The sequence below is a fragment of the Sinocyclocheilus rhinocerous genome, unplaced genomic scaffold, assembly GCF_001515625.1.
Source record: "Sinocyclocheilus rhinocerous isolate Xijiao unplaced genomic scaffold, SAMN03320098_v1.1 scaffold1893, whole genome shotgun sequence".
NCBI lineage: Eukaryota > Metazoa > Chordata > Actinopteri > Cypriniformes > Cyprinidae > Sinocyclocheilus > Sinocyclocheilus rhinocerous.
The window spans coordinates 668,402-693,106 of record NW_015654502.1 but is presented as its reverse complement, the minus strand read 5'-3'; the positions used below and the strand labels follow the sequence as shown (position 1 = coordinate 693,106).

Here is a 24,705-nt window from a genome sequence, read left to right as displayed (position 1 = left end):
AACTGCAGTTTTCATTGCTGAAGTATGAGCATGCATTATGATGAATCATTTCCTGCAATAAGATAGCAATCTTCCTGTTTAGCTAAATACTGAAGGTCACCATGGCCCTGTCACACCTCAACCTTGTGTAGTGACCAGTTTCTTTATGAAGATGAGTAATGTTGTTCGTAGACTCGGCTCAAACATTCATTTAAGTCACCTTGGATCCAAACACTGGAATTATTTTCACTTACAGTATGTCATTCATCTCTATTACACTATCGAGGGTCAATTATTCCAGCAAAACAGGCTAAATGTATTTTCATTTATATGTGTATTATCACAAAAAGTTTGATAGAGTGAAATATGCATGATTTATTGCCATATCAGCTTAAAAAGGATAGTAAAGAACAGTGTAGTAAAGTAAAATGGTGCAAATCGATGTCAGTCAAAAAAAGGCTTGTTCAGCAATGTTGGCAAAATATATATTAAATGATTTTGGTGGATGAAAGTGATGGATTAACATTTTCTGTGTATCTTGTTTTGGTTTTAAAGGGACAGCTTACATTTTTTTAAGTAAATACCTATTTTAAGAGGATAAAGACTCTTCCCTTAATTTTATTTATATAACTAAAAGGTTTGGAAAGACTGTGTGGTTCAAGCATGGTGATCACCTGTGTTATGCTTGATTTTATGTAGACATAATATTGTATGTACAGACTATGAATGTAACAGAGTTTTATCTGTTTATTTGAAAAGGTATACATTTGTGTTACATTTTATTTATTTATTATGTTCATTTGTATGTTTAGGATTTAATTATTATTATTAATATTTGTGTAATTTAATCATTCATTTTGGTGGAAAGGGTTAATGTGGGGGGAAAATTTAATTGTGCAGTTTGGATTAAATAGATTAAATACTGTATATGAATATGTAATGAATTAGATTAATTGCTTTTGCTGGTTTGGCACAGATTTGACTGAACCTCATTATGGTGCTTTAAAGTTCCATTCACAGATAAACTAGGCGAAGAGTTAGCTCAAAGACAGGCGGGGAAAGTATTCATGCTTCATTGCACCTTTTCCAAAGACGTCTTGGCCAAAAGCTCATTGCATCAACTTGCCAGACAGACAGCTCTCAAGTTTTGCATGTGCCATTGTCAAGTCTTCACATCCAGAATTTTTTTTTTTTTCTACCATCTGTTCTGAGAACTTCAGCCTAATGCAGCCAGACTCCCTTCTCGCAGCTTTTCACCATCAGGAACATACAGCATCAACACAAGTCTGCATATTAAAGAAGTCTTTTCATAGTGCTCGCTGGCTGTCAATAGAAGTCACATTTCATAGTGGCTGCTATTGAAGTCGGTGTGATTTGTTTTGCATTCTATATAAGCCTACTCATCAGCAGGAGTTAATAGAAACCATTCAGTCTGAGCTGGGTTAAAATGGTAGCCCTGTGGCTCTCACTCTCTCCCATGATTTGCCAGAACCCAGGGTCAGTTATTTAAATAGAGAAGTTTCATTGTTATGATACAGCCCTTACAGTGGAGGAAATGTTCCTGATCAGACTGTACTGTATTCTCCTGAGGGATGACAGCAAATCGTTTGGGTAATGTAAGTCCGTCCCTCACACACTTTAAAGGACATTAGTCTCTGAAAGTGTTGAGACTTTGTGTTGTGCATGGTGATTTATCATCATTGTGGGACGGCATTTTCAGATTTGAGTCCCCAAAACAATCCATCGGAAAGTGTTTAAACAAGCTGACCTTTAGAAATTACCCCAGAATTCACCGTTACATTTGTGATGGAGTTCTGCATATCCAGGTGAATTTCCTTACATATATCAGCATAAAAAAAGCTATATTTTCATGATACAGTGTTTACTCTTTGAAGTTTATGCAAAGTAAATTGTATTGCCAAATGACTCCTATTGTTTATGAACTTATTATGAGGATTTCAGGAGCTAGTCAACCAAAAATGTAAATTCTGTGATCATTTATTCTTCCTCATGTTGTTCTAAACTCTTCTGTAAAAAGCACAAAAGAAGATATTTAGAAAAATGTCTGAGCTGATCTACTGCATAAAATGGCATTGATTGGGGTGAGGGATGTCTAGCTTTAAAAAAAAAACACACAACACACAAAAGGTATCATAAAATAACCAAGAAAGTAATCCGTATAACTTACGTTTAAAATGACAGGGTGAGTACTGTAAATGTTGGCAGTATTCTCTTCATTTTCAGCGAAGTATTCCTTTAATTTGTACACAGACTTGTGACATTTTGGCCTTACAAGAAACATCCTTTCATTTACAACATAAATTTATGCATAGAGTTCCAAGCAAGCCAATCAAAATGAGGATTTTCCTTCACACCTACTCCATTTACTTGAATAACTGACAGATTTTTAGTCTGAATCACCTTGTTGGAAGGAAAGAGCGCGCCGACGGCAGAGACCAGAAGTCACTTTTACATTTGACTTTCAGAGCCAAATGAATGCTGACTCCTACATTTTCCACCAGGCTATTTGAGCGCTGAACTTTTCAACTTGAAAGCTGTAAGCTGCTTCTGAATAGTTTACGATGTAGGGCTTTGGTATAAACAAACTGTAACCACAGTGCTAGTTGAACTGTTTAACCATGTGTAGTTGTTTTTTTTTTCACTTTGTAAAGGGAGAGTTCACCCAAAAAAGACCATTCTGTCAATGTCATCATTTACTCACTTTTATGTCATTCCAAACCTGTATGAGCTTATTTCTTCTGCAGAACCCAAAAATAGAATTTTTTGAGAAACAGTGTTTTTTATTTGTCCATACACTGAAAGTCAATTGGGTCCACAGAAGAAAGTAAGGTTTGGAACGACATGAGGGTGAGTAACAGGTCAGTCTGGTTTCTGAGAAATATCAAAAAACCAAAGGGCATATGTTGTTGCCAGTTTCTAAGGCAACAGGGCTGTTTGATTTACCCACATCTTATCATCATTCTCTAAGGAGAGTAATAGCTTATCCTCTGGCTGACTATAGTGAGGCACTGGAAATTTAGTGCACATACAGTATATGACCTACTACAAATCGGAAATGTTATTATAATCTTCATTCATACATGTCTATATTTGAAGTTGCCTATGTTGTATAATCTGTCTCAGTGCCGCACACAGTATTTGTACTTAGAACCTCGCCATGGTTTCATTGCATTGGCTTTATAATCTCACAGCCCTATGGTTGAGACCAGGCATCGACGCATGCATGGCACCAAAACCATTTTTCTGTCTACCACGTCTGAAGTCCATGCGCTCAGATCCAGTCCTCAGAGCTGCTTTCTGTTGCTGCAGGGGAAGTGGGGGCTTGTTTTTTGTGTCCAAAGTCATGAAGACCATTTGAAGGCATTTAAATCAATCCTTGCCCCCGGAGACAAGACAAGACGCACAACTAATCTACTGTGGGTACCAGTGATGTTTGTTCATATCTAGCTGCAATGTGCATTGTAATGCAGTTTTAGAAAAGTTGTCACCTAACAGCTGTTAGTAAGAATCAGGGGATTGAGCTATGGCAGGCGATTTAAAGTCACATTAAACAGATATTGCCATAATCTTTTCTTCGCTATTGTGACGTATATCCCAACGAAATAATGAAAAATAATGAAATGAAAAATAATGTAGTGCGGGACTTGAATTTGTCCATTATTTCTTAAAAAAAAAAAAAAAAGGAAGGAGAGGGAAGCAATACTATCAATTCGATCAATTACATGGTTTTAAAAAGAAACAGATTGTGATTAGAAATGTAGCACTTGTATTTTATTTTTACTGATGTTTATGTTACAGCCCCGCCTCGTTTCCAGCCTTCGCAATCTCTGTTGGAGGGACTGAGATTGTCCCTCAGTGGATGCTGAAGGTTACCGCGTGCGTAAAGCGCGCGCTCAGATGCTGCGCTCACACGCTCGCGTTGCTCACACGCCGCTTGGACTCAAACGGATATGGGTCGCTCCTGCTAAGTGTAGTTTAACACCTCCAAAAATCCTGGAAAAGCATATTTACATCATGATCACCTTCTTTTAATAGCCAAAATGTAATTTCCTCGTGGAAGTTGTCGCGTTTGCCGGTTTACAGTGGTTGTATCCACCCGTGGAGCTGTAATTGAGACAGAAGAGGAATACAGTTACAGCCGCTCGGATGGACAAGTGCATTAGTTGGAGAAAAGTGGATTTAAGTTCTAAGAAACGGGATACTTCCGCTCTTTGGATGAAAGTTGCGGTTTTGAAGGTACAGCATGGCATTTTCTCTCGTTTGTGAACTAGTTATTTCTGCTCGTGAATAATTAGGAAGCGTGGTAGAGCTGCTAATTAACAGATATTCGCTGATGCTGACACTTTCAGAGAAACTTTATTCCACTGCGTGAGGGAAAACAAGCATTTGTTTTAGACGACTTTGTGTAAACTGCTGGTTGTAATATTTTCCAATTAATTCAGCCGCTTTTCAAAGTGACAAAATTGCTGTATAATTTGCGTACGATGATGTGTGAGCGTGTGTTTGACAGAGAGCGAACGAGAGAGAGAGAGAGAGAGGCAATAAGAGGAAATAGGGTTGTAACCCATGTCTTTTATTTATATTTTGTCACTAAGCTGAATTTAGAATAGTTTAATTTTAGAGCTTTAGGTCTTACCTTATATTAGAGTATTAGACTTTAACTTTTATCTACATACTGTTTTAATTGCATCTTTTATATAGGTCAAACTGCACTAAGTATGCAATTATGTTAATCAAACGTGTATACATACCTGCGTTAAAATCTATCACAATATAAATAGCATGCAGTATAAAATATACATATACAGTATAATGGTAAAAACAGGAAATAATGGGGAGAAGAGTGGGACAGTGGGTGGATGATATTCATACAGTATACTGTTTATTTGGAGTCCCGCAGTAATCCTAACCATAACCATAATGTTAACCCTAACCTTTGCAGCAGATGCAAATCTCAAAGAGTTTCACATAACAGCATGTATGTACACAATAATTACACTGTATCAAATGCTTTACATTTGAATCTAAATCGGACACCTAACATAATGTAAAGTGTGACCTGTGTTTGTTCCTGTAGACAATTTTGTTTCTTCTAATGAACAAAAACAAAACTGGTGCATGGATTGAAGCTTACAGGAAAGACTGTGAGACTTTCTCCTAGGCTTGATTCCGTTGTTAATGTACACATATCTACAGATACGTACACATCCTGAATTGTTTTGATTCAAAATCCCATTACAAAGCCGACAAACAAACACAATCACAAATTACTGATATGAAAAAGAATGAAAAAAGCATCATTTAGTTGAGCTGTGATGCATATTTTTTCCTCTGCAGGGAGTGTCAACTCTGAGACAGCCTTCATGATCAAAAATGACACTGAGAAGGCTAAAGAGGCAATTATATGGAAAAACCAATAAGTGGGGGTCCCTTTACACAGTGGGTTATATCTGTGGTGATGGAGTTTTGTATGTGTTTTTCTTCCAACAGAATGCATTTTTACTATCATATTGAACGATTTAAGTGATGACTATTGCACATTCGTTAATTTACATGGCACATCTGCCGACGAGGCGCTGCTCAGACCCTGAGTGATGTTACATTCGAGGTGTGGCAAGGTTCAAGTGTTCTTTTCCCTTACATATCTTTCAGATTTACATAAGTCATAAGTCAAGGCAGTGTAAAATGACCAAAGTGATGTGTTCAAATGGAATTTGCAACATGGTATAATTTGATATATAGCCAGGCATTTATAAAACCACCCCAATATTCCACCCTATATATTCCACCCCAAAATGAAAAATCTGTCATCTCTAGGATGTCATTCCAAACCTGTATGACTTTCTTTCATCAGTGGAAGACAAAATAAGTTATTTCAGAAAAAATAATCTCAGTGCTTTTTTCCATGCAGTGAAAGTCAGTGGGGTCCAGTGTTGTTTTGGAACCCATCTACTGCATGGAAAAAATCTCTTTAAGATTTACCTTGTACCTTCAACCTCAAAGCCATAAGTAATGATCTATTCATGACATACAAAATAACTTGAGAAGACAAGTAGACCTTTGTTCTGAGTTTGATATAATTTAGATGGCCAGAATGGGTTCATTTGTCATGAAATGCAAATGAATTTCATCCATTTCCACATTAGGGCTATAATAAATTTTGTGCTGAGCTCACACGAATTTTGCGAAATCTGCCAAATATGGAATGAAAAACAATTGCTCACTGTGCAGTTTTCTTTTTTCTCAATTTGCAGAGACAGTATATACTACAAGCCCGTTTGTTGTGATATTTTATGAAACGCTCTTACCTCCCCGTGTCCACGTATTATTTAGCTGATACTGCTTATGTTTCTGTCTATTTTCTTGGACATCGCACAAGGGAAACAGTAGGGCGGGAGGAGACTTCTGTCCTAGTTAGTCACATCCAGAGTTCAAACACAGGCTTTTCAGGACAGCTGTGCGAACGATCACCCATAAATAAAGGATAGACTTCACATGGTGTACAAGGCCATGGCCCTGTGCTTTCTAGTGAAAGCTTCTGCTCAGGTGTTCCAATAAGAAATTGATTTTTCATGCCAAAACTTAGTGGCACATGCTGTGCAATCTAGTTGATATGATAAGACACACATCAGGATACAAAACTTGTGACTTCAAAAAAATTAAATTCTGCATTTCTTTCATAAAAAGTCTCTTGTCTTTGGTTCTAGGGTCTCGGCTTGGCTTCAACCATCTGATGGAAGTCTTCACGGAGTATGCCTATAATGAAAGCTTCTTTGAAAACGGGTCCCGGGGCTTCAATGGCACGGAACAAGGGGGGCGGCACCAGTACAATTATTACGCCATGCTTCTCACGCTACTCATTTTCGTCATTGTCTTCGGCAACGTGCTGGTGTGTATGGCCGTCTCGAGGGAGAAAGCCCTGCAGACCACTACCAACTACCTGATAGTCAGCCTGGCTGTGGCTGATCTGTTAGTTGCTACACTTGTAATGCCATGGGTGGTTTACCTTGAGGTAGGTATCAGCATCATTGGATACTTTTTTGTTAGGGATGCTAAAATGATTTAACCATAAACCATCTGTGGTTTACATTAATGCAAGGACAGATTATTAAATTATTCTCACATGATTAGACTGTATTTTCTTGCACCATCTTCTTCATAACTCAGAGTCCATCTGGGCAAGAATTAACTAAGAAGAGCTGCAGGCACCATTTTAAACCTCATTCTAGCCAATCAAATTGCAGTAGCCACCAGCACATGTCTAATTCTAGAAAATCTGATCCTAGCCACGGGTTAGTAGTTATTTTCAACCAAGAGAAGACTTCCTGGTGTATGTCATTGAGCCATACATATTAGCAAAGCTATCAGATATCAAGCAATATCCATAGGTTTGTAATGTACATGCAGACCATAGTTCTTGACTCCTGTTCTTTAGAGCATAATGCAAGCAGGTTGATTGTGTGATTTTAAACTGAGCTCTGAACAATGGGTCAAAAGTGACAGTTCATATGCAGCACATCCAATTTACAGCATTATTATAACTCGCTGTATTAAATTAGCCTTTTGATATCTTGCGATGTGTTGTTTTTCTCCTAAAGGGCAGAACTGAGTAACTGCATTCTAAGTCAATAGCTCAGGTCATAGTTTGTTTTATTTTGAATCATTTATACGCATGAACAGAACATTAAGGAGAGCTATTGTGAGATGGCTGAAATGTTTATTGGCTAAATAAAAATTGCTGTTGTTGTATTGCAATATGAAAGTCCTCAATATTATGATTAGGGCCGATGAGATCATCATTCCAAAAGACGATTTTCGTAAACAACTCCAGAATATCTTCAGAACACGAATGAAAATGAGTCATGAAAATAGCCTAATTATACTAGCAATAAATTACCAATAAAATAAAATGCTTTAGCTTAGCTGCAGGGTTGGGCCAAATTGACAATTTAAGAAATGTTCTCCTTTCAGTTCATTAATATGAATTTGAATTGAATTGGCCACGCCTCACAGTGGGTTGAATTGGAATTGATTCAATGCCTCACTCATCATTCACTCAATCATCACCAACTACTGACATAATAATGTAACCGGCAAAAAGAGTCACTGTTAAAATCCTTACCACTAACAAGATTCAAGATTTTTTTAAATTATTCAAATTTAATTCAAAACTTATTTGTCACATGCACAGAATACTGTACAACTTGCAGTGAAATGTCAACTTGGTACAGTATTTGAAAAAAAATTTGTTTTTTGAACATTAAAGCATGTCAACATATTCTGTTACACCAAATACACAAAATAATGATCTTTAAAATAGCATCATATGACCCCTTTAACATAGTTCATTTATACAGCAGTAAAATAGATTTCCATCCATCCATTCTTCACATCGCTTGTCCTCAGAATACATTTTATTCTATTTAAATATTTTTTCCTTAATTCAGGAATCAAATTTAAATGCATCCTCAGTTCAGTTCTGAATGCCACACAGCTCTGTTTTATGGTAGCCTGTTTCTGTTACGAAATAAAAAACAGCTTTTAAAAAATAAATAAAATTGCAAGTTAATGTCTTACAATTCTGAAAAACAAAGTCCAAATTTTGAGATATAAACTCAGAATTGCGAGAAAAAGGTCAGAATTATGAAAAAAGTTGCAATATTTAATCCGTGGTGGAAAGAAGCTTCCATACTGATTAGCTCTTTCTATGCGCAGCAATTTAAAACGTTTCTATTTCTCTTCAAACTACATGCTTGTTCTACGGACCTCTCTCTCTCTTTCTCTGCCTCTATTAGTGCAAGGACATGTTTTGATCACTAGCGACGCCTGAGAATGATAGCGGTGAGGCTCATTTCATCTGAGTTTAGAGATATGGTGATGAACTGATTCCGGCAACTCACAGCCGCTTTCATTAGAGGTGTCAAATAATTCTTTAATCAATGACAGCGATGCAAACTCCAGAGCCGGGGACCTAAGACCATCAAGAGGTTTCTGAGTCCCTCGGCTTGCCTGAGGACACACATTAATCAGAGGCAGCAGAAAGCTCTGCCAGCCAACTCAGGAGATGCAAACTGTGAATGAGGCTGACCTGTGCTATATTGCTTCTTTTCTGCCAGTTTTATCACATAAACCAGAGAAAATGCCAGGATCTTATTGGTTTAAACATTATTATAGTGGCTGAAGCTGTTGTAAATCGACTCCCGCAGACTTGCAGATGAGAAAGACAGGCGTTAGCATGGATATTTAAAATCTGAAGATATTAGTAATATGCAATACTTGCCAGAGTGCTTGTAAAGGAAAGTAAACAGTGTAGGGTTGCATTCAGATGTATTATTCTACAATTAGCAGAGTATTTAGTTGTCCATGTCTGTCCTCCCAGGTGGTGGGAGAGTGGCGGTTCAGCACAATCCATTGTGACATCTTTGTCACCCTGGACGTGATGATGTGTACAGCGAGTATACTCAATCTGTGTGCCATCAGTATCGACAGGTAGGTGTTTCTGCACTGCCATTATAAGAGCGGTCTAATGCTGACCGAGACCTAATTTGGTTACTCAGCTCAAAAGAGGGACCAGCTCAGCTTCTGCACACCTGAAAATAAACCACATTTGGTGCTGAGGTTGTTGTTATATATAGATGATGATATAGTCACTTACAATGTCACATGAGCTCAGAATAGTAAGAAATACTTGTGAGATCAATAGCGGTTCATACTAAACATCTCCTCTATTTATATATTACGTAATCAGATACTAGAAGAAAAGACTAGAAAGGATTACAGAGGTCATGGGAAGCACTGATATGTGGTTCTATACATCATAGGTCACATGATTACAGGTATATTTGGGAAGTTGTGTGCAGAGCAATGCAGGAATATGATACAAGTCATACAAGGCCTGTAAGAAAACAACAAATCCATTTTTGTCTTGTATCTCCCACAGGTACACAGCTGTAGCCATGCCTATGTTGTACAACACACGCTACAGCTCCAAGAGGAGAGTCACAGTCATGATTTCTGTCGTCTGGATTCTGTCTTTTGCTGTATCATGTCCACTGCTGTTTGGACTCAATAATACTGGTAAATATGGGGGGGAAATTCACTAACTAGATTGCCAGTCCATCACCATTCAAAAGTTCAGATTTTTATGATTTTATTTTATTTTTTGAAAGGAATGACTACTTCTATTCAGCAAACATGCATTCAATTGTTCAAAAGTGACAGTAAAGACATATAATGTTTATATTTATAAGATTTCTATTTCAAATAAATGCTATTCTTTTGAACTTTCTATTAATTAAAGAGTCCTGAAAAAAATATAATGGTTTCTACAAATATTTTAATCAGTAAAACTGTTTTCAACATTGATAATAATAAAAAATGTTTCTTGAGCAGCAAATTAGCATATTAGAAAGATTTCTAAAGGATCATGTGACAATAAAGACTGGAGTAATGGCTGCTGAAAATTCAGCTTTGCCGTCACAGGAATAAATTACATTTTAAAATATTTTCAAATAGAAAACCATCATATTAAATTGTAATAATATTTTACAATAGTAATATTTTACTGTATTTCAAACAATTATCAAACAAATGCAGCCTTGCTGAGCATAAGAGACTTCTTTCAAAAAAAAAAAAAAAAATCTTACCGACCCCAAACATTCAAACGGCAGTGTACATGTTTTTAGTAGGGCTGTCAATCAATTAAACATTGTAATCTAATAATATTCTGATTAATTAATCAAATTAAATGCAATTCATTGCATGCATTTTTGGAGAAATTCCCTTAAATGAAAATAAATGATTGTGGCAGACATAGACATTATGTAAAGAAGCTTTGAAATCCAGTACACAGTTTTATATCTATAATCTCTGACCTACTGTCCACTTTGGCTCATTTTATATGCATTATTCTGCATGTGAATTAATAACCATAAGGAATATGATAACTCTGTGTAAGTGGATCCCCTTGTCTTAAGCTTGAACAAATAGCTTCTGGTTTGAAATATTATTATGGCACAACATTTGAAAGTTATATTAGAGGAAGTCATTTAGTCATTCTTCTGCTTGAATGCTTGTGCTGGGAGGACAGGAGTCAGGGACTTGTGGGCATGCCATGAACAAAACAAATCATAATGTAATAGACTGGGAAGTTGAGCGTTATACTCTGCAGTATTAAACACAAGTATTATGTCTGCTGCTGAATTGATACCTTTATGCTTTCTCTCTGTTAATTTTTAAATATATTGGTATGTATTTAGTAGAGAAGGTTTAGATTTTTTCAGCTTTTTTCATTTTTCAAAAACAAATTAAAAATACACGAATACAGTGACTTAAATACACTTCTATGATGAGCATGTTTTTTTAATTTTTTTATTAATTTAGATTTTTTTTTCCAGGGGGAAAATTCAAAATTCAAAAATGTAGAAGTCATAGAAAACCTTATTAAAAATATATTAACTGCTTATTAACTTTTGAATAATTTTGTCCCCTGAGGTCATGTGGTATGACCAACATTCAATAAATAAAACAAACAAACATAAAACAGGAAATGATATCAGAAAGAGGACCCCTGCAGAATTTATTTATTGAAAATAAATACTTTTTACTTGGGTATATGACTTGACATTCTATTTATTTATTTTCTTTCTTGAAAATATATATAAAAAATCGAAATCCACATAAAACCAACATCAATATAAAATATTTTTTAAGAACTTAAGAAGTTTTTTTCCCCACTTTCTGTACCATCTACAGTCATATATGTCATTGACCCAGACATCTATTCTACATGTCACATGGTAGTCAGTAAACTCCATTTTATTTATATAATGCATAATGCATCACTTCATCTAATTTTCACTCTATGTTCTATTGCAGTCACCCATGATGATGCTCCCAACATTCAATAAATAAAACAAACAAACATAAAACAGGAAATGATATCAGAAAGAGGACCCCTGCAGAATTTATTTATTAAAAATAAATACTTTTTACTTGGGTATATGACTTGACATTCTATTTATTTATTTTCTTTCTTGAAAATATATATAAAAAATCTAAATCCACATAAAACCAACATCAATATAAAATATTTTTTAAGAACTTTTTAAGAAGTTTTTTTCCCCACTTTCTGTACCATCTACAGTCATATATGTCATTGACCCAGCCATCTATTCTACATGTCACATGGTAGTCAGTAAACTCCATTTTATTTATATAATGCATAATGCATCACTTCATCTAATTTTCACTCTATGTTCTATTGCAGTCACCCATGATGATGCTCTGTGTGTGATCGCAAACCCTGCATTTGTAGTGTACTCCTCCATTGTATCCTTCTACGTTCCCTTCATCATAACACTGCTAGTATATGTGCAGATCTACGTAGTACTGCGAAAGAGACGGAAACGCGTCAACACCAAAAGCACATGCCCAGTTACAGACATGGATATGAGCTCGACTTTAAAGGTGAGAACAGCTGCTTGATGACGAGTTGTTAAAGTTTCTACTTAGTTGGCACTCCACTAGAGTTTAGTGAATTGGGATTGTTAAAAAAATTGCAGTGTCAATGAATTTCAAACTAATTAATCAGCACTGCAATTCCCATTAGCAGTATATGAGTAATGAGCAGTTGTATAGTTGGGAGTAGCAGTACATGTTTTAGATCTGTGATCATAGCGTGTCTAGAATGACCTTTTCCTCTTTTTTTTTTGCTTGTATTGATTCTGCCGACACACAGCAAATCAATGTGTGCCATGCAGGAAATGGCCGCTGCTTCATTTAATTATTATAATACATGGCTAGTCTTTGCATTGTTTTACACGGAGCAACGTCATCCAGGGCTTCTCTATGGAATCCATAGCACAGCAGAATAAATTCAATATAGCATTATTCAAAGAAACTGATAGCTGACGGCATAAGTAAACATAGCATCTCCTATCAGTGGTTTCTGTCAGTGCTGTGTCTCCTCCAAAGTATTCTGATGTGAAAACAGGCTTAGATCAACATCATGTTTATTTCAGGAGCGCTTTCATTTTGAAGTGCAAAACTCATCCTTATCCTTCTATATAGCAAGTGACTTGTTTTCAAAATGCTGAACTTTTGGCTTTAGATCTGAAATGATCTCCAGATTCACCACATCTGCATTCAAAACGTATGCTTTGTAGATTGAGAATACAAAGCTTCAGCAATCCTCATGCCGAGCAGCTAATTTAAAACGTTAAAGGATTTGGAAACTTTTCCTAGCGCATTACCTATAAACATGATCTATAAGCTGACATTTACAAAAAAATATCACTGTGACTGAACGAATTACCAACCTTCCAGTTGCATGTAATAATCTATAATTGCAAATAAATTTAAACCGAACCTAGGACGGGGCAACTAATTCCTTTCTGGTCTAAATCTGTCAAAACAGTCTGGTGTTTTCTCCCATGTGTGTTTCAGAAATGCACCCACCCTGATGATGTGAAACTGTGCACTGTGATCGTCAAGTCCAGTGGGAATTTTCCTGTGAACAGCAAAAACGTGGTACAGCCAATTTCACTTTTCCTTTCCAAATATCGCTCTTGACAAGATTTTTGAGCTTCTAACTGTTTGTCAAATGCACCAGAAGTAATAACGACAGATGACATCCCTTACGAAAAAGAAGTTTATTCAAGTGTGCTATTAGTATACTTCTTTTAAACTAAAAAATAGGAAAGTATACTTTCAGTCTACATTTTATGTACTTCTCAGAAATGTGCTTTATGTACTTCTCAGAAATATACTTAAAATGACATTTAAGTATACTTGACTTAAACTTATATATATTTGTTTATATATAATTAAATATATTTGAGCTATACTTGTGCTTCGGGAATCCATGTTTTCATTGTTATAAATTTCCAAAACACAAGCGAAGAAGAAACCAAAACAACACATGCGTCCACGTGTAATCTAACACGATCAGACATAAAACAGCATCAAAACTGTGTAAAGTTATGGAATAAAATGTCGACCCATGAAGAGGTAATGACTGATAGGCTTTGGGGTGTTGATCGACTCCATCTACGTTTTGATTATCACTCTGAATCCAATTCATAATCTTTTTTTTTATTTCGTTATTTTTTATTTATGAAACTTACTCACATTCAAGTGTTTATAAAAAGAATGCATGAAGCTAGAATAAAATGTTTTTGTTTGCAAGCAGATGTGAGCCAAAATCATCACAATTAAAAGAACCAAAGACTTAAACTACTTCAGTCTGTGTGCATTGAATTTATTTAATACACGAGTTTCACAATTTGAGTTGAATTACTGAAATAAATGTACTTTTCCACGACATTCTAATTTATTGAGATGCACCTGTATGTAATCTAGCTTTGTACTCAAAGTTTACTACTGTTATACTTAAAGTATACTTAAAAGTATACTTTTATATGCTAGAAAGTGGGCCAATTTAGTCTCAAGGAGTACTGAAATAGTACAATTACAAGTATACTACTAGTGCACTGATATTTGTATACTTACATAAAGGATACTTAAAAATATACTTGAACTTTACTTAAGTATACTTAATAAAATAAACTTGAAGTATACTTCTTTTTGGTAAGGGATTTGAGAAATGACAGTGTTTAAAAATTAAATGTTAATCTCTGCATCCAGTGTATACTTCATAGAAAGTTATATTGGCTGAAACAATACACTGAAACAATACACTTAAATGAACTGTTTGATAGAGTAAACCAATTTTTGTAGTGAATTCATTTCTTTTTATTATCAAGGACTGATCACTTCAGCACTACTTCTTTTTCATCTTTTTTTTTTTGTTAGATCTTCATAAAGGAGGTGGTAAACAATGGCGATGACATCCAAATGGAGGAAATCACAAACTTAAACCCTCCGAGACAGAGGAAGCAGGATCAGTCTGGTGCAAGTCAACAACACAGCAGGCTGGTTAACTCTAATCTAAGAGAGACTGACATGTCATCCCCATCGCCTGAAGCTGGTGTCAAACCTGAAAGAAATGGTAACACCAGGAATATCACAAAAGGGGCAAAAGCATTTGAGATCCAGGTCTCCCCCACCGGCAAAATACAGACATCGGTCAAGACTCTTAACAAACGCAAAATCTCCCAGCAGAAGGAGAAGAAGGCCACTCAAATGTTAGCTATTGTCCTTGGTAAGTGTGGTTTTACAGTACCTTTAGGTGAAGTGTGTGATTTTTCGATGTTAAAATACTTTAAGTAAAACATTTGTTGATTGATTTGCTCATAAAGTGTAAACACTACGGCACTTTCAAAGTCCCACCCAAACTCCCGCAGACCCAATCGCAAACACACAATCATGACACCATACCCCATTTTTATAGCATCACATAACTAACTAAAAGCAAAGTTATTAGAAACGAACACTTGAACATACAAGTGACGGCACCCATTTTTGAGAACATTTTATTTGAAGTGTTTTAGAGTGGCACACATGCTTTAGCCCAAATATCAAAACTCAACATATGCCACTGCCATACCTAAAATTCATATTTTACAGTCACCGTAATGCATTATTAACAATTTCAACTTGTAAATCATTATATACGTGCAATCATAAACTTTTTCATAAAGGAGATCACAGGAGCTCAAAGGATCTCTACCAGTGTACCTCCCTCACAAAACTGTTAACACCTGGCACAGTTTTATCATTGGTAGAATATACTTCAATGCAAGCATTTCAGTTAAATATAATTCATGTCAACCATTGAAAAGTAGCCCAATTCTGTGGGAAAACCTGAAAACCGGCCTGACAACAGCAACACTGGCACAGGCAATGGTGTGACTTTGGGGGCAGGACTATCTGTTTGCCTGACCAATAACAGGTGGAGTATTCAGTTTGATTATTTGCAGTTTCGTTTGGTGATGCTAATGGTGTGAAAATGACACACTTCAGCTATAACAATACTGTTTGATTTCATTTAACTGAATATTGTTCAGTATGTGCATATGTACCCATGAATAAAACATTTTATATAGGTTTTCAACTCTAGAGTACAGTTTTCTAACATTGCCCACCCAAACCTGAATTATTACCTCTGCATGCTTTATTTTCAGGTGTATTTATCATCTGCTGGCTGCCGTTCTTCATCACGCACATTGTGAACACTTACTGCCAAGTCCCTCCTGAACTCTACACTGCCTTTACGTGGTTGGGCTATGTGAACAGTGCTGTAAATCCCATCATATACACCACTTTCAACATTGAGTTTCGCAAAGCTTTCATTAAGATTTTACACTGTTGAGAGAGAACTCAGCTGAAGGGATAGAAATGATACCTCATCTGCAGTGGACATACTGTAAGACTTTATATAAAGAATCTAAATTGGATCCCATGTGGACTATGGCCTGGGGGCTACATCTCTTGCATTTCACTGAGATTAAAACTAAATGAATGTATATAAATTTTCTGTAATGTATTATAAAAATTATTTTGTTCCAAGATCATATCGCCCAAAAAAGAAAAGAAAATCCTTGGGGAGATGGGGCTTAAATAAGTATCATCAGCAGACAAAAACGCTTGTTTGGACTAATATTTCAAGCAATGCCTTTGCCAGTTATCTGTTTGTCAGTATTATTTTTTCTTGATTTTGATTATTTGCTCAAAACCTAAATGTAACAGCATTTTAAATCATAGTAGTACATACTGTGATATAAACAGATGCGTCATAGTAAGCAATAGGCCATGCATTGCATGGAAGTTGGATTTTTTTTTTTTAAAGCTTATTTATGCCAGTCATGTCTGCAATGTTATGTCCCATGTTTATAATGTTTGTTAGATGTTCTCAGCAACTAACAGCAGGCAGAAACCTTAAATAATACATAATTATTTAATCAAACTGTAATCAACTGTAATTTTTGTATGAATATCGAAACATTTGTGCCTCATTTAAAGCAGAGTGAATTTAACATTTAAAAAAGCAAAGAAAATAAATACTATTTCAGTAAAGTGCTGGGTAAATTTTCAAGCAAAATAACCTTGACCTTCATTTGTCAGCCTTCCCGATGGAAGCATTAACCATTTCAGCTCCTTGTTTAGGCCTTGAGGAGGTAAAGATAATACTGATGGAGTGAAAGGGGAGGATAAGGATAAACTGCATGCAGTCCCTGAGGAGTGTACATTTAATTTAAAGTTTCTTTTCACTGTTTATTGTTTATATACGTAGCTTTTCATGCTTTATATGACACACTTTGAATGTGATGGGCCTGCTGTTGCATTGTAATGCATGTTCTCATGAGATGTATGTTGCACAATGATATAAGCTTATGAATAAAATAATTGTGCACTGGTGGTTTGCTGACAGATGTGTTTAGTGATACAAAGCTACAATATCTGCTATCCGATATCTATATCTTGGTGTGTTAACACTGTAATCCAGGGGTCTCCAAACTCTGTCCTGGAGGGCCGGTGTCAAACAGAGTTTAGCTCCAACCCTAATTAAACACACCTGAACCAGCTAATTATGGTCTTAGTAGGCATACTAGGAACTTCCAGGCAGGTGTGTTGAGGAAAGTTGGAGCTAAACTCTGCAGGATAGTGGCCCTCCAGGACCGAGTTTGGAGACCCCTGCTGTGAACCTTGTAAGAACTCTAGGGACAAACTTTCCTGCAAACTTTATGGAGTAAAAGAACACTGCAGCCACAAAAAGAAGTTCCTCTCCAGCCTGAGAGTTAACTTAACTGATGTGACACTGAATGTTTGATATGAATGCATGTTTGTGGACAACACAATGACATTAGCCCCATGGCAACCATCTGTGGACAAAGCTGATGATCAACACACTGCTTTTTGCTGGCTATGCCTAACTGCAAACTACTGCAGACGCCACCACACTGCTGAACTCTTGGCTACACAAACTTTGTGTAGTTTAGACATACATTTTCTTCTCAGAATCCATATAAGAATTCAAAATATGTATAAGGATAGTTCACACAAAAAAGAAAATTCTCTCATCATTTACTCACCTTCATGCTGTCCCAGATTTTTTTCTTCAGATGAACACAAAGTTTATGGGAAAATAATCCATCTCTGTGAATCCATATGATGCAAGAGTATGGGACTACAAGGTTGAAGCTTCAAAAACCACACAGAGTGAACATGACTAACATGACGACAAATCAATGTCTTCTAATGATAAATGATAGGTGTGTGAGAAAAATACTAATGATATAAACCTTTTAAACTATCCCTGCGTCCCAATGTTCATACTATCCATCCTAAATAGTCTGAACCAGCTAATTATGGTCTTAGTAGGCATACTAGGAACTTCCAGGCAGGTGTGTTGAGGAAAGTTGGAGCTAAACTCTGCAGGATAGTGGCCCTCCAGGACCGAGTTTGGAGACCCCTGCTGTGAACCTTGTAAGAACTCTAGGGACAAACTTTCCTGCAAACTTTATGGAGTAAAAGAACACTGCAGCCACAAAAAGAAGTTCCTCTCCAGCCTGAGAGTTAACTTAACTGATGTGACACTGAATGTTTGATATGAATGCATGTTTGTGGACAACACAATGACATTAGCCCCATGGCAACCATCTGTGGACAAAGCTGAAGTGACTAAAACTGCAATTCATCAACTGGCCGCTAGAGGCTGGCTCCAAAAGGGAGTCCGTCCCATAGACTTTACAGCAGAAGAAAAATATGTTTACAGTCTGGTACAAAAAGTGGTTTTGGTCTTTATAGCTAATTTTGCCCTTCATGACAACTGTGAGGGGTGTAAATTTTTTTATAACTCATCCGTTTAAATTATATTAAGCCTTAAAATTCTGTATAATTAAGGGCGTGGCCACTTGAGTGACAGGCGGATTGCCGCTGCTGTCACCACCGTCGAGCTAGGTGGGCGTGGTTTGAGCAACCAGCACCACCTACGTCTCGCCTCTTTGCCCATTTTCGATTATCTGAGAGTGACGCACTGCCAAGATGGCAACGGCCCGCTCCGCCCACTTTAGGCTTCAAAAATGCTCTTCAGAAACCTACGGGTGACATCAGGGACACTACGTCCATGATTTTATACAGTCTATGGTGCACACTCTAATGGCTAATATTACCCACAATCCATTGCGCTTTGACGAATGATTCGGTTGAGAACTACAAAAGCATTAAAAAACTACAAACATGGTGGATGCGCGCGACCTACGGTTAAGTAGAGAGGTTTAGATAAAGGGTTTTGAGTTACTAATAATGAACATTTAACCTGGTAAAAAAAATATTTATTTAATGTTATCTGTGTTATATTTAATCTGCAACAGCAATGTAAACTTTTATAAACATCCATTTTTTCGTTAACTTTTAAATGCATCATGCAGAATATATGAGCAGAGTTCTCCGCATGAAGACCCACGGCTCGCAGATCAACGTGCTACTTCTTTTCTCTTTTCTCTCCGATATGGTAGGAAGTTAAATGAAATAAAATGTGGAGGATGTTAACTGTGACAAGATGATTGACAGGCCAGTACAGTGACAGGGTGCGTGTAACTCATAGGGCCCTATCATACACCCGGTGCAATGCAATGCAATGCGCAAGTGTTTTTTGCTAGTTTCAGCACGATGCAGTTGTCATTTTCACGTCCTGCGCCACGTTGTTTAAATAGCAAATGCGCCCATTTGTGCGCCTATGGGCGTGCTGGTCTTAAAATGAGGTGTGTTCCGGCACATTGCTGGCGCGTTGCTATTTTGAGGCAACTGAAATAGAGTTGCCACTGACCAACAAAAACCTGGTCTAAAGTCTGGCCCAATATTTTTTCTTTTTTATTTAAAGAGCGCGTTAGTAATATGCACCTATAGACGGATGCACAACACGCATACACTTTGCTTATTACACACACAGGGACGCACAGCAGCACACAAACATTTTTTTAAATGAAAAATTTAATTCCGCCATGTAAATAGCGAACCCGCCATGGCGCGAGCGCAACTAGCTTTTAAAGGGGATGGGAGATGAGGCTCTGATTGGTTTATGGCACGTTACGCCCAAAACACACCCATTATTAAGAGAATAGGGACTACCCTTTTAGACCATGCGCCGGGCGCGCCAACCATTTTTCCCGTCCTTAAACTAGCAAAAGTGGATTCGGACACGCCCTAAGTAAAATTACGCCGTAATTTCAGTGCATCTCTAATTATTGGCGACATCAGAAATGGATATTATATAATAGCTGCTTTTTTGAACATTTTAGCAATTTATGCCGCGGCAACCCGGTTGGGAAACACTGCTTTAGACCATGTGTTTAGATTGTTAAAATAGGGCCCAATGACTGTAAAAAAACATGGACGTAGTGTCCGTGACGTCACCCGCAGGTATCTGAAGAGCATTTTTGAAGCCTAAAGTGGGCGGAGCGGGCAGCTCGTCGCTCTCGGATAATCGAAAATGGGCAAAGGGGCTTAATATAATTTAAACGGATGAGTTATAAAAAAATTCACCCCCCTCACAGTTGTCATAAAGGGCAAAATTAGCTATGTAGACCAAAACCACTTTTTGTACCTGGCTGTAAACATATTTTTTCTGCTATAAAGTTGGGCATTTTAACATGGTGGGATTGACCCAGCGGCAATCCACCTGTAACTCAAGTGGCCACGCCCTTAATTATGCAGAATTTTAAGGCTGAGTCAACTGACTTCAACAGATGAGTTATAAAAAAATTCACCCCCCTCACAGTTGTCATAAAGGGCAAAATTAGCTATGTAGACCAAAACCACTTTTTGTACCTGGCTGTAAACATATTTTTTCTGCTATAAAGTTGGGCATTTTAACATGGTGGGATTGACCCCCTTTTGGAGCCAGTCTCTAGCAGCCAGTCGATGAATTGCAGTTTAAGTCACTTCCGTGTTGGTTTCAAGGGAAAGACCGGAAGGTTGCTGCTTGGTGTAACTATGCGACAGAGCGTCCGTTAAAGACGCAATTGTATGACGTTATATTATGTCCCAAAGCTTTCTACTACACACTCAAAAGTATCTTGAATAGCTGGTTACAGAGAGATGTGTCTATTTTCGGGAGAATTCTTCTATCTAAAGTTGAATATCTATCTAGACTGATCTATCCAGCTTTTTCTTTAGCTCCCTCTTCAGTTAAGCCTTCCATACCAGAATCTTTTTTGTATACTAATTAATGCCAGTTTGTTGTATTCAGATTTTGTATTTAATAAAAAAAAAATAAAAAAAAAACTACACACTCAAAAGTGTGTACTTTTTCTTCAGCAAAAAAGTACATACTTTAAGGGCGTAGTATAAGTAGGCACATTGGGACGTAGCATATCACTTCTGGCCAACTGGTATATGTGTGTTTGTTTGATGTACATGTCAGCACTTTGTGAAAATCATGAGAAGTGACAATCCTTTGTGCGTCTGTGTCACTTCTCACAGCTTCACAACACACTTACATCACACTTCACAAAGTGCTCAGAAACCCATGTGTGACAGTTGGCTGAAGCAATGGTTTTAGTTAAAAAGTTTGAAATATTAGTATTTTTATTTTCTTGATTCATCAGCTGGTGTCGTTTGGATTACCGTTGTGTTTGTTTTGCATGGTTTTTGAAGCGTCATCTTTGGAGGTTATTTTTGTAATTTTTTTGTTTGTGTTCATCTGAAGAAAGAAAGTCATATACATATAGGATGGCATAAATTATGATAAATGATAATAATAATAATTATTATTATTATTATTTATTTATTTTTGGGTGGAGTATCCCTTTAAGATTCCATGCTTTTAACTGGCCCACAACCATTCTGAGCCATGACATTAAAAGACAGCAGAAAGGGGAAAATATCCTAAATGTTTTTTCATCAGAATACACAGCTCCTTCTGAATGGCTGTTAATGGAGAAATATTAAGGTGCAGTTACAGTATCTACCAGCAGGGGCAAACTGCTGAACATATATATGCATGCATTACAATTTCAAATTACAAATTACAGTGTGTAAGCTACAGTGACACATTTTAAAAACAAGCATTGATTGTGAAGCACAGATCACTGTCAGAACTCTGAGGGCCATCCATATAGACATGCATTGATGGTCTTAAAATGAGATTAATCCTGTGTTGTTTGACCCTCAACATCAGGGACGTGTAAAGCAGTAGTCATTCATTTCACATTTGTAAATAAAATCTGACAAGAACATTTTTCACAACTAGTCTGCATTGCAATCACAAATGCAGGTGGATGTGGAAGTGCTGCATGTGAAGTTTGCGAATAATGATTTTGCTCTGAAAAATGAGAGACACTTGAGCAAAGTAAACTCTGCACTTGGCTTTTCAATAGAAACAGATTAAGAACTTAAAATTCTTCAAGCTTCATTAGCTGACTAAATTACGTGCTAACAACCAAGAGCGGCTTGGTAATTTGCACTAAATATTCCTGAATGGAAAGTACGACATTCCGGGTAAGAAACATCATGAATTTGGACAGTTACTAATTAACTAAATTGCTCCTTTGGTACCCAGCAATCAGGGCTATTTTCTTGTAAGTCAATGGAAGGACAAATGCGACAGCAGGTTTCATCGTCAGACACGGTGTTCAACAGCCCTTGATTGCTGTCGACACTTAAGTTAACAGTATCTCAAAGGGGTCACATGGGTGGGATATTGAGTCATTTTGGAGATGTGACAGGTGACAGAACATAACAAGGGAGGAAGGGTAATATTTACAAAACATTTAAGGCTATTCGTGTTTAAAACAGCTAAAAAAAAATCAAATTTTGTCATTCACTTTACTTATTCAAGCATTAGCTTGATTTGGACTGTTTTGACTCTTCAAAACACTGTATATCCAGGCATCTTTTGGCCTTAAATCTTTGGGCTGGAGATGTTAGGCTGAGAATGAGCTGTGCAGGCAAGGAGAGAGAAAGAGAGAGAGGGATAAAGGAAGGGAGGGTGTGAGGGCTCCCACAGTGCTGAAGCTATAATCACTTGCTTGGCACGTTTACCCCCCTCCTATGAGCCCAACTAAAGAGAATTAAGCTGGGCCAGCTGAGCCACAGGCAGGTGCTGTGTTTGTTTTTCTGATGTGTTAATAAGAGCACTCCTGCTGCCCACTGGACCGTCCTCCACACACCCCACCCAGTCAAACCACACAGCGCTGATTCGTTTAACAGGGCAGTGCTGTCAGCAATTGCAAATAGAAGTCATTTGTCCACACAATCATGTAATTATTTGAGGAAATAGCATTGAACCGTGGCTCTCCTATCCCTTCGGCTCAAAGTTAAGCCGTGTTTTGATTTGAAGGGAATTTTGATTGACTAGGTCTACCACTTATGCATTTATTTTCAAAGTAAACACTTCTGCTAAAGCAGTTTACAGGAAAGTAGGCTACATGTAATTACTTCAGTAGGGTTAAGATGGGGAAAGATCCCCCTCTTAAGAACAATGTGCATTTAAATTGTAACATATTTAGATATAAGTTTAGCATGGACAGGGTGATGATGCATCAGCCAATGAGTTAATAAGGGAAATAAATATAAACTTTTGCTCATAGAACAAAATGTAAAATTATACAGAGGCCATCTTATCCCACGACTGGCCTCCCTACCTTGTGCAAGAAGCCCCACCAGCTAAAGTTTTGCAGAAAGTATAAATGTGACCCTGGACCACAAAACCAGTCATAAGGGTCAATTTTTCGAAATTGAGATTTATACATCATATGAAAGCTGAATAAATAAGCTTTCCATTGATGTATGGTTTGTTAGGACAATATTTGTCTGAGATACAACTATTTGAATATTTGGAATCTGAGGGTGCAAAAAATCTAAATATTGAGAAAATTGCCTTTAAAGTTGTCCAAATTAAGTTCTTAGCAATGCATATTACTAATCAAAAATTAAGTTTTAATATATTTACAGTATGAAATTTACAAAATATCTTCATGGAACATGATCTTTACTTAATATCCTAATGATTTTTGGCATAAAAGAAAAATCTATAATTTTGACCCATACAATGTATTTTGGCTATTGCTACAAATATACCCCACATATGACGTTTGATATCATTATCATATTATATCTTTGTGTGTGTGTGTGTGTGTCATTAAATTAAAATACAAAAGCAACTATTCTATTTAAAATTGTGTTTTAACAATTATTTTAACAAATGAATAATCAATAACAAAGGAGAATCCCTTTTAAAAGAAATTCATCTGAAAGGTATTTATTAAATTACTTATATATAGGCCTATGAATATTTTCAGATTTAGTTGCCTGTTTCATTGAAGGTATGTCTTAAAAGCAGCACTATGCATTCAAATTGAATTATTTTACTAAATGAATAGTAAAGATGTCTGAAATGTATATCTAATTCATGGAATTACTGAATTATAACACCATGAATTATATTAAGTATTAAATAAAAATGTTACGCCATCAACAACATGTGAGTCAAAGCCTTCTGTGCCAATTTACTCTGTGTCCATAAATCCCCCATTAACAAACAGATACAAAATCCTTTAATATTCAGCATAATACAATGTCACAGTCACTATTTTACAGACACTAAGTCTCACAAATGTTAATATTCAGATGAAATGACAAAATTAAGAAGAGCATAGCCATTCATTAAATGTGTTGAGATTACTATAAAATAAGGCTGTTATTATTATTTTTATTTTTTGAATCTAATTTAGTCAAATTTAGTCAATCACCTTACTTAATGAACTTGAATTTGGTTTTGTTATTTTTCATTACAAAAAGTAA

The 24,705-nt window shown here is 36.5% G+C and overlaps 1 protein-coding gene across 1 annotated transcript; it reads left to right on the top strand.

Annotated features, from left to right (window-relative positions):
- Positions 1-4,121: 4,121 nt before the first annotated feature.
- On the top strand, positions 4,122-16,273 carry LOC107717269 (D(2)-like dopamine receptor). The gene is made up of 8 exons (XM_016523952.1): positions 4,122-4,236; positions 6,708-7,012; positions 9,380-9,489; positions 9,941-10,077; positions 12,269-12,468; positions 13,447-13,530; positions 14,815-15,163; positions 16,086-16,273. Exons 2-8 carry the CDS (start codon positions 6,734-6,736, stop codon positions 16,271-16,273), a joined length of 1,347 nt encoding a protein of 448 aa, XP_016379438.1. The 5' UTR covers positions 4,122-4,236; positions 6,708-6,733.
- The last annotated feature ends 8,432 nt before the right edge of the window (positions 16,274-24,705 follow it).

Bases quoted from the DNA above. Each gene is read 5' to 3' on its own strand.
- LOC107717269 (XM_016523952.1), top strand. From the start codon at position 6,734: ATGGAAGTCTTCACGGAGTATGCCTATAATGAAAGCTTCTTTGAAAAC. The intron at 9,490-9,940 runs GTAGGTGTTTCT...TATCTCCCACAG, and splicing joins TGTGCCATCAGTATCGACAG to GTACACAGCTGTAGCCATGC. The intron at 12,469-13,446 runs GTGAGAACAGCT...TGTGTGTTTCAG, and splicing joins ATATGAGCTCGACTTTAAAG to AAATGCACCCACCCTGATGA.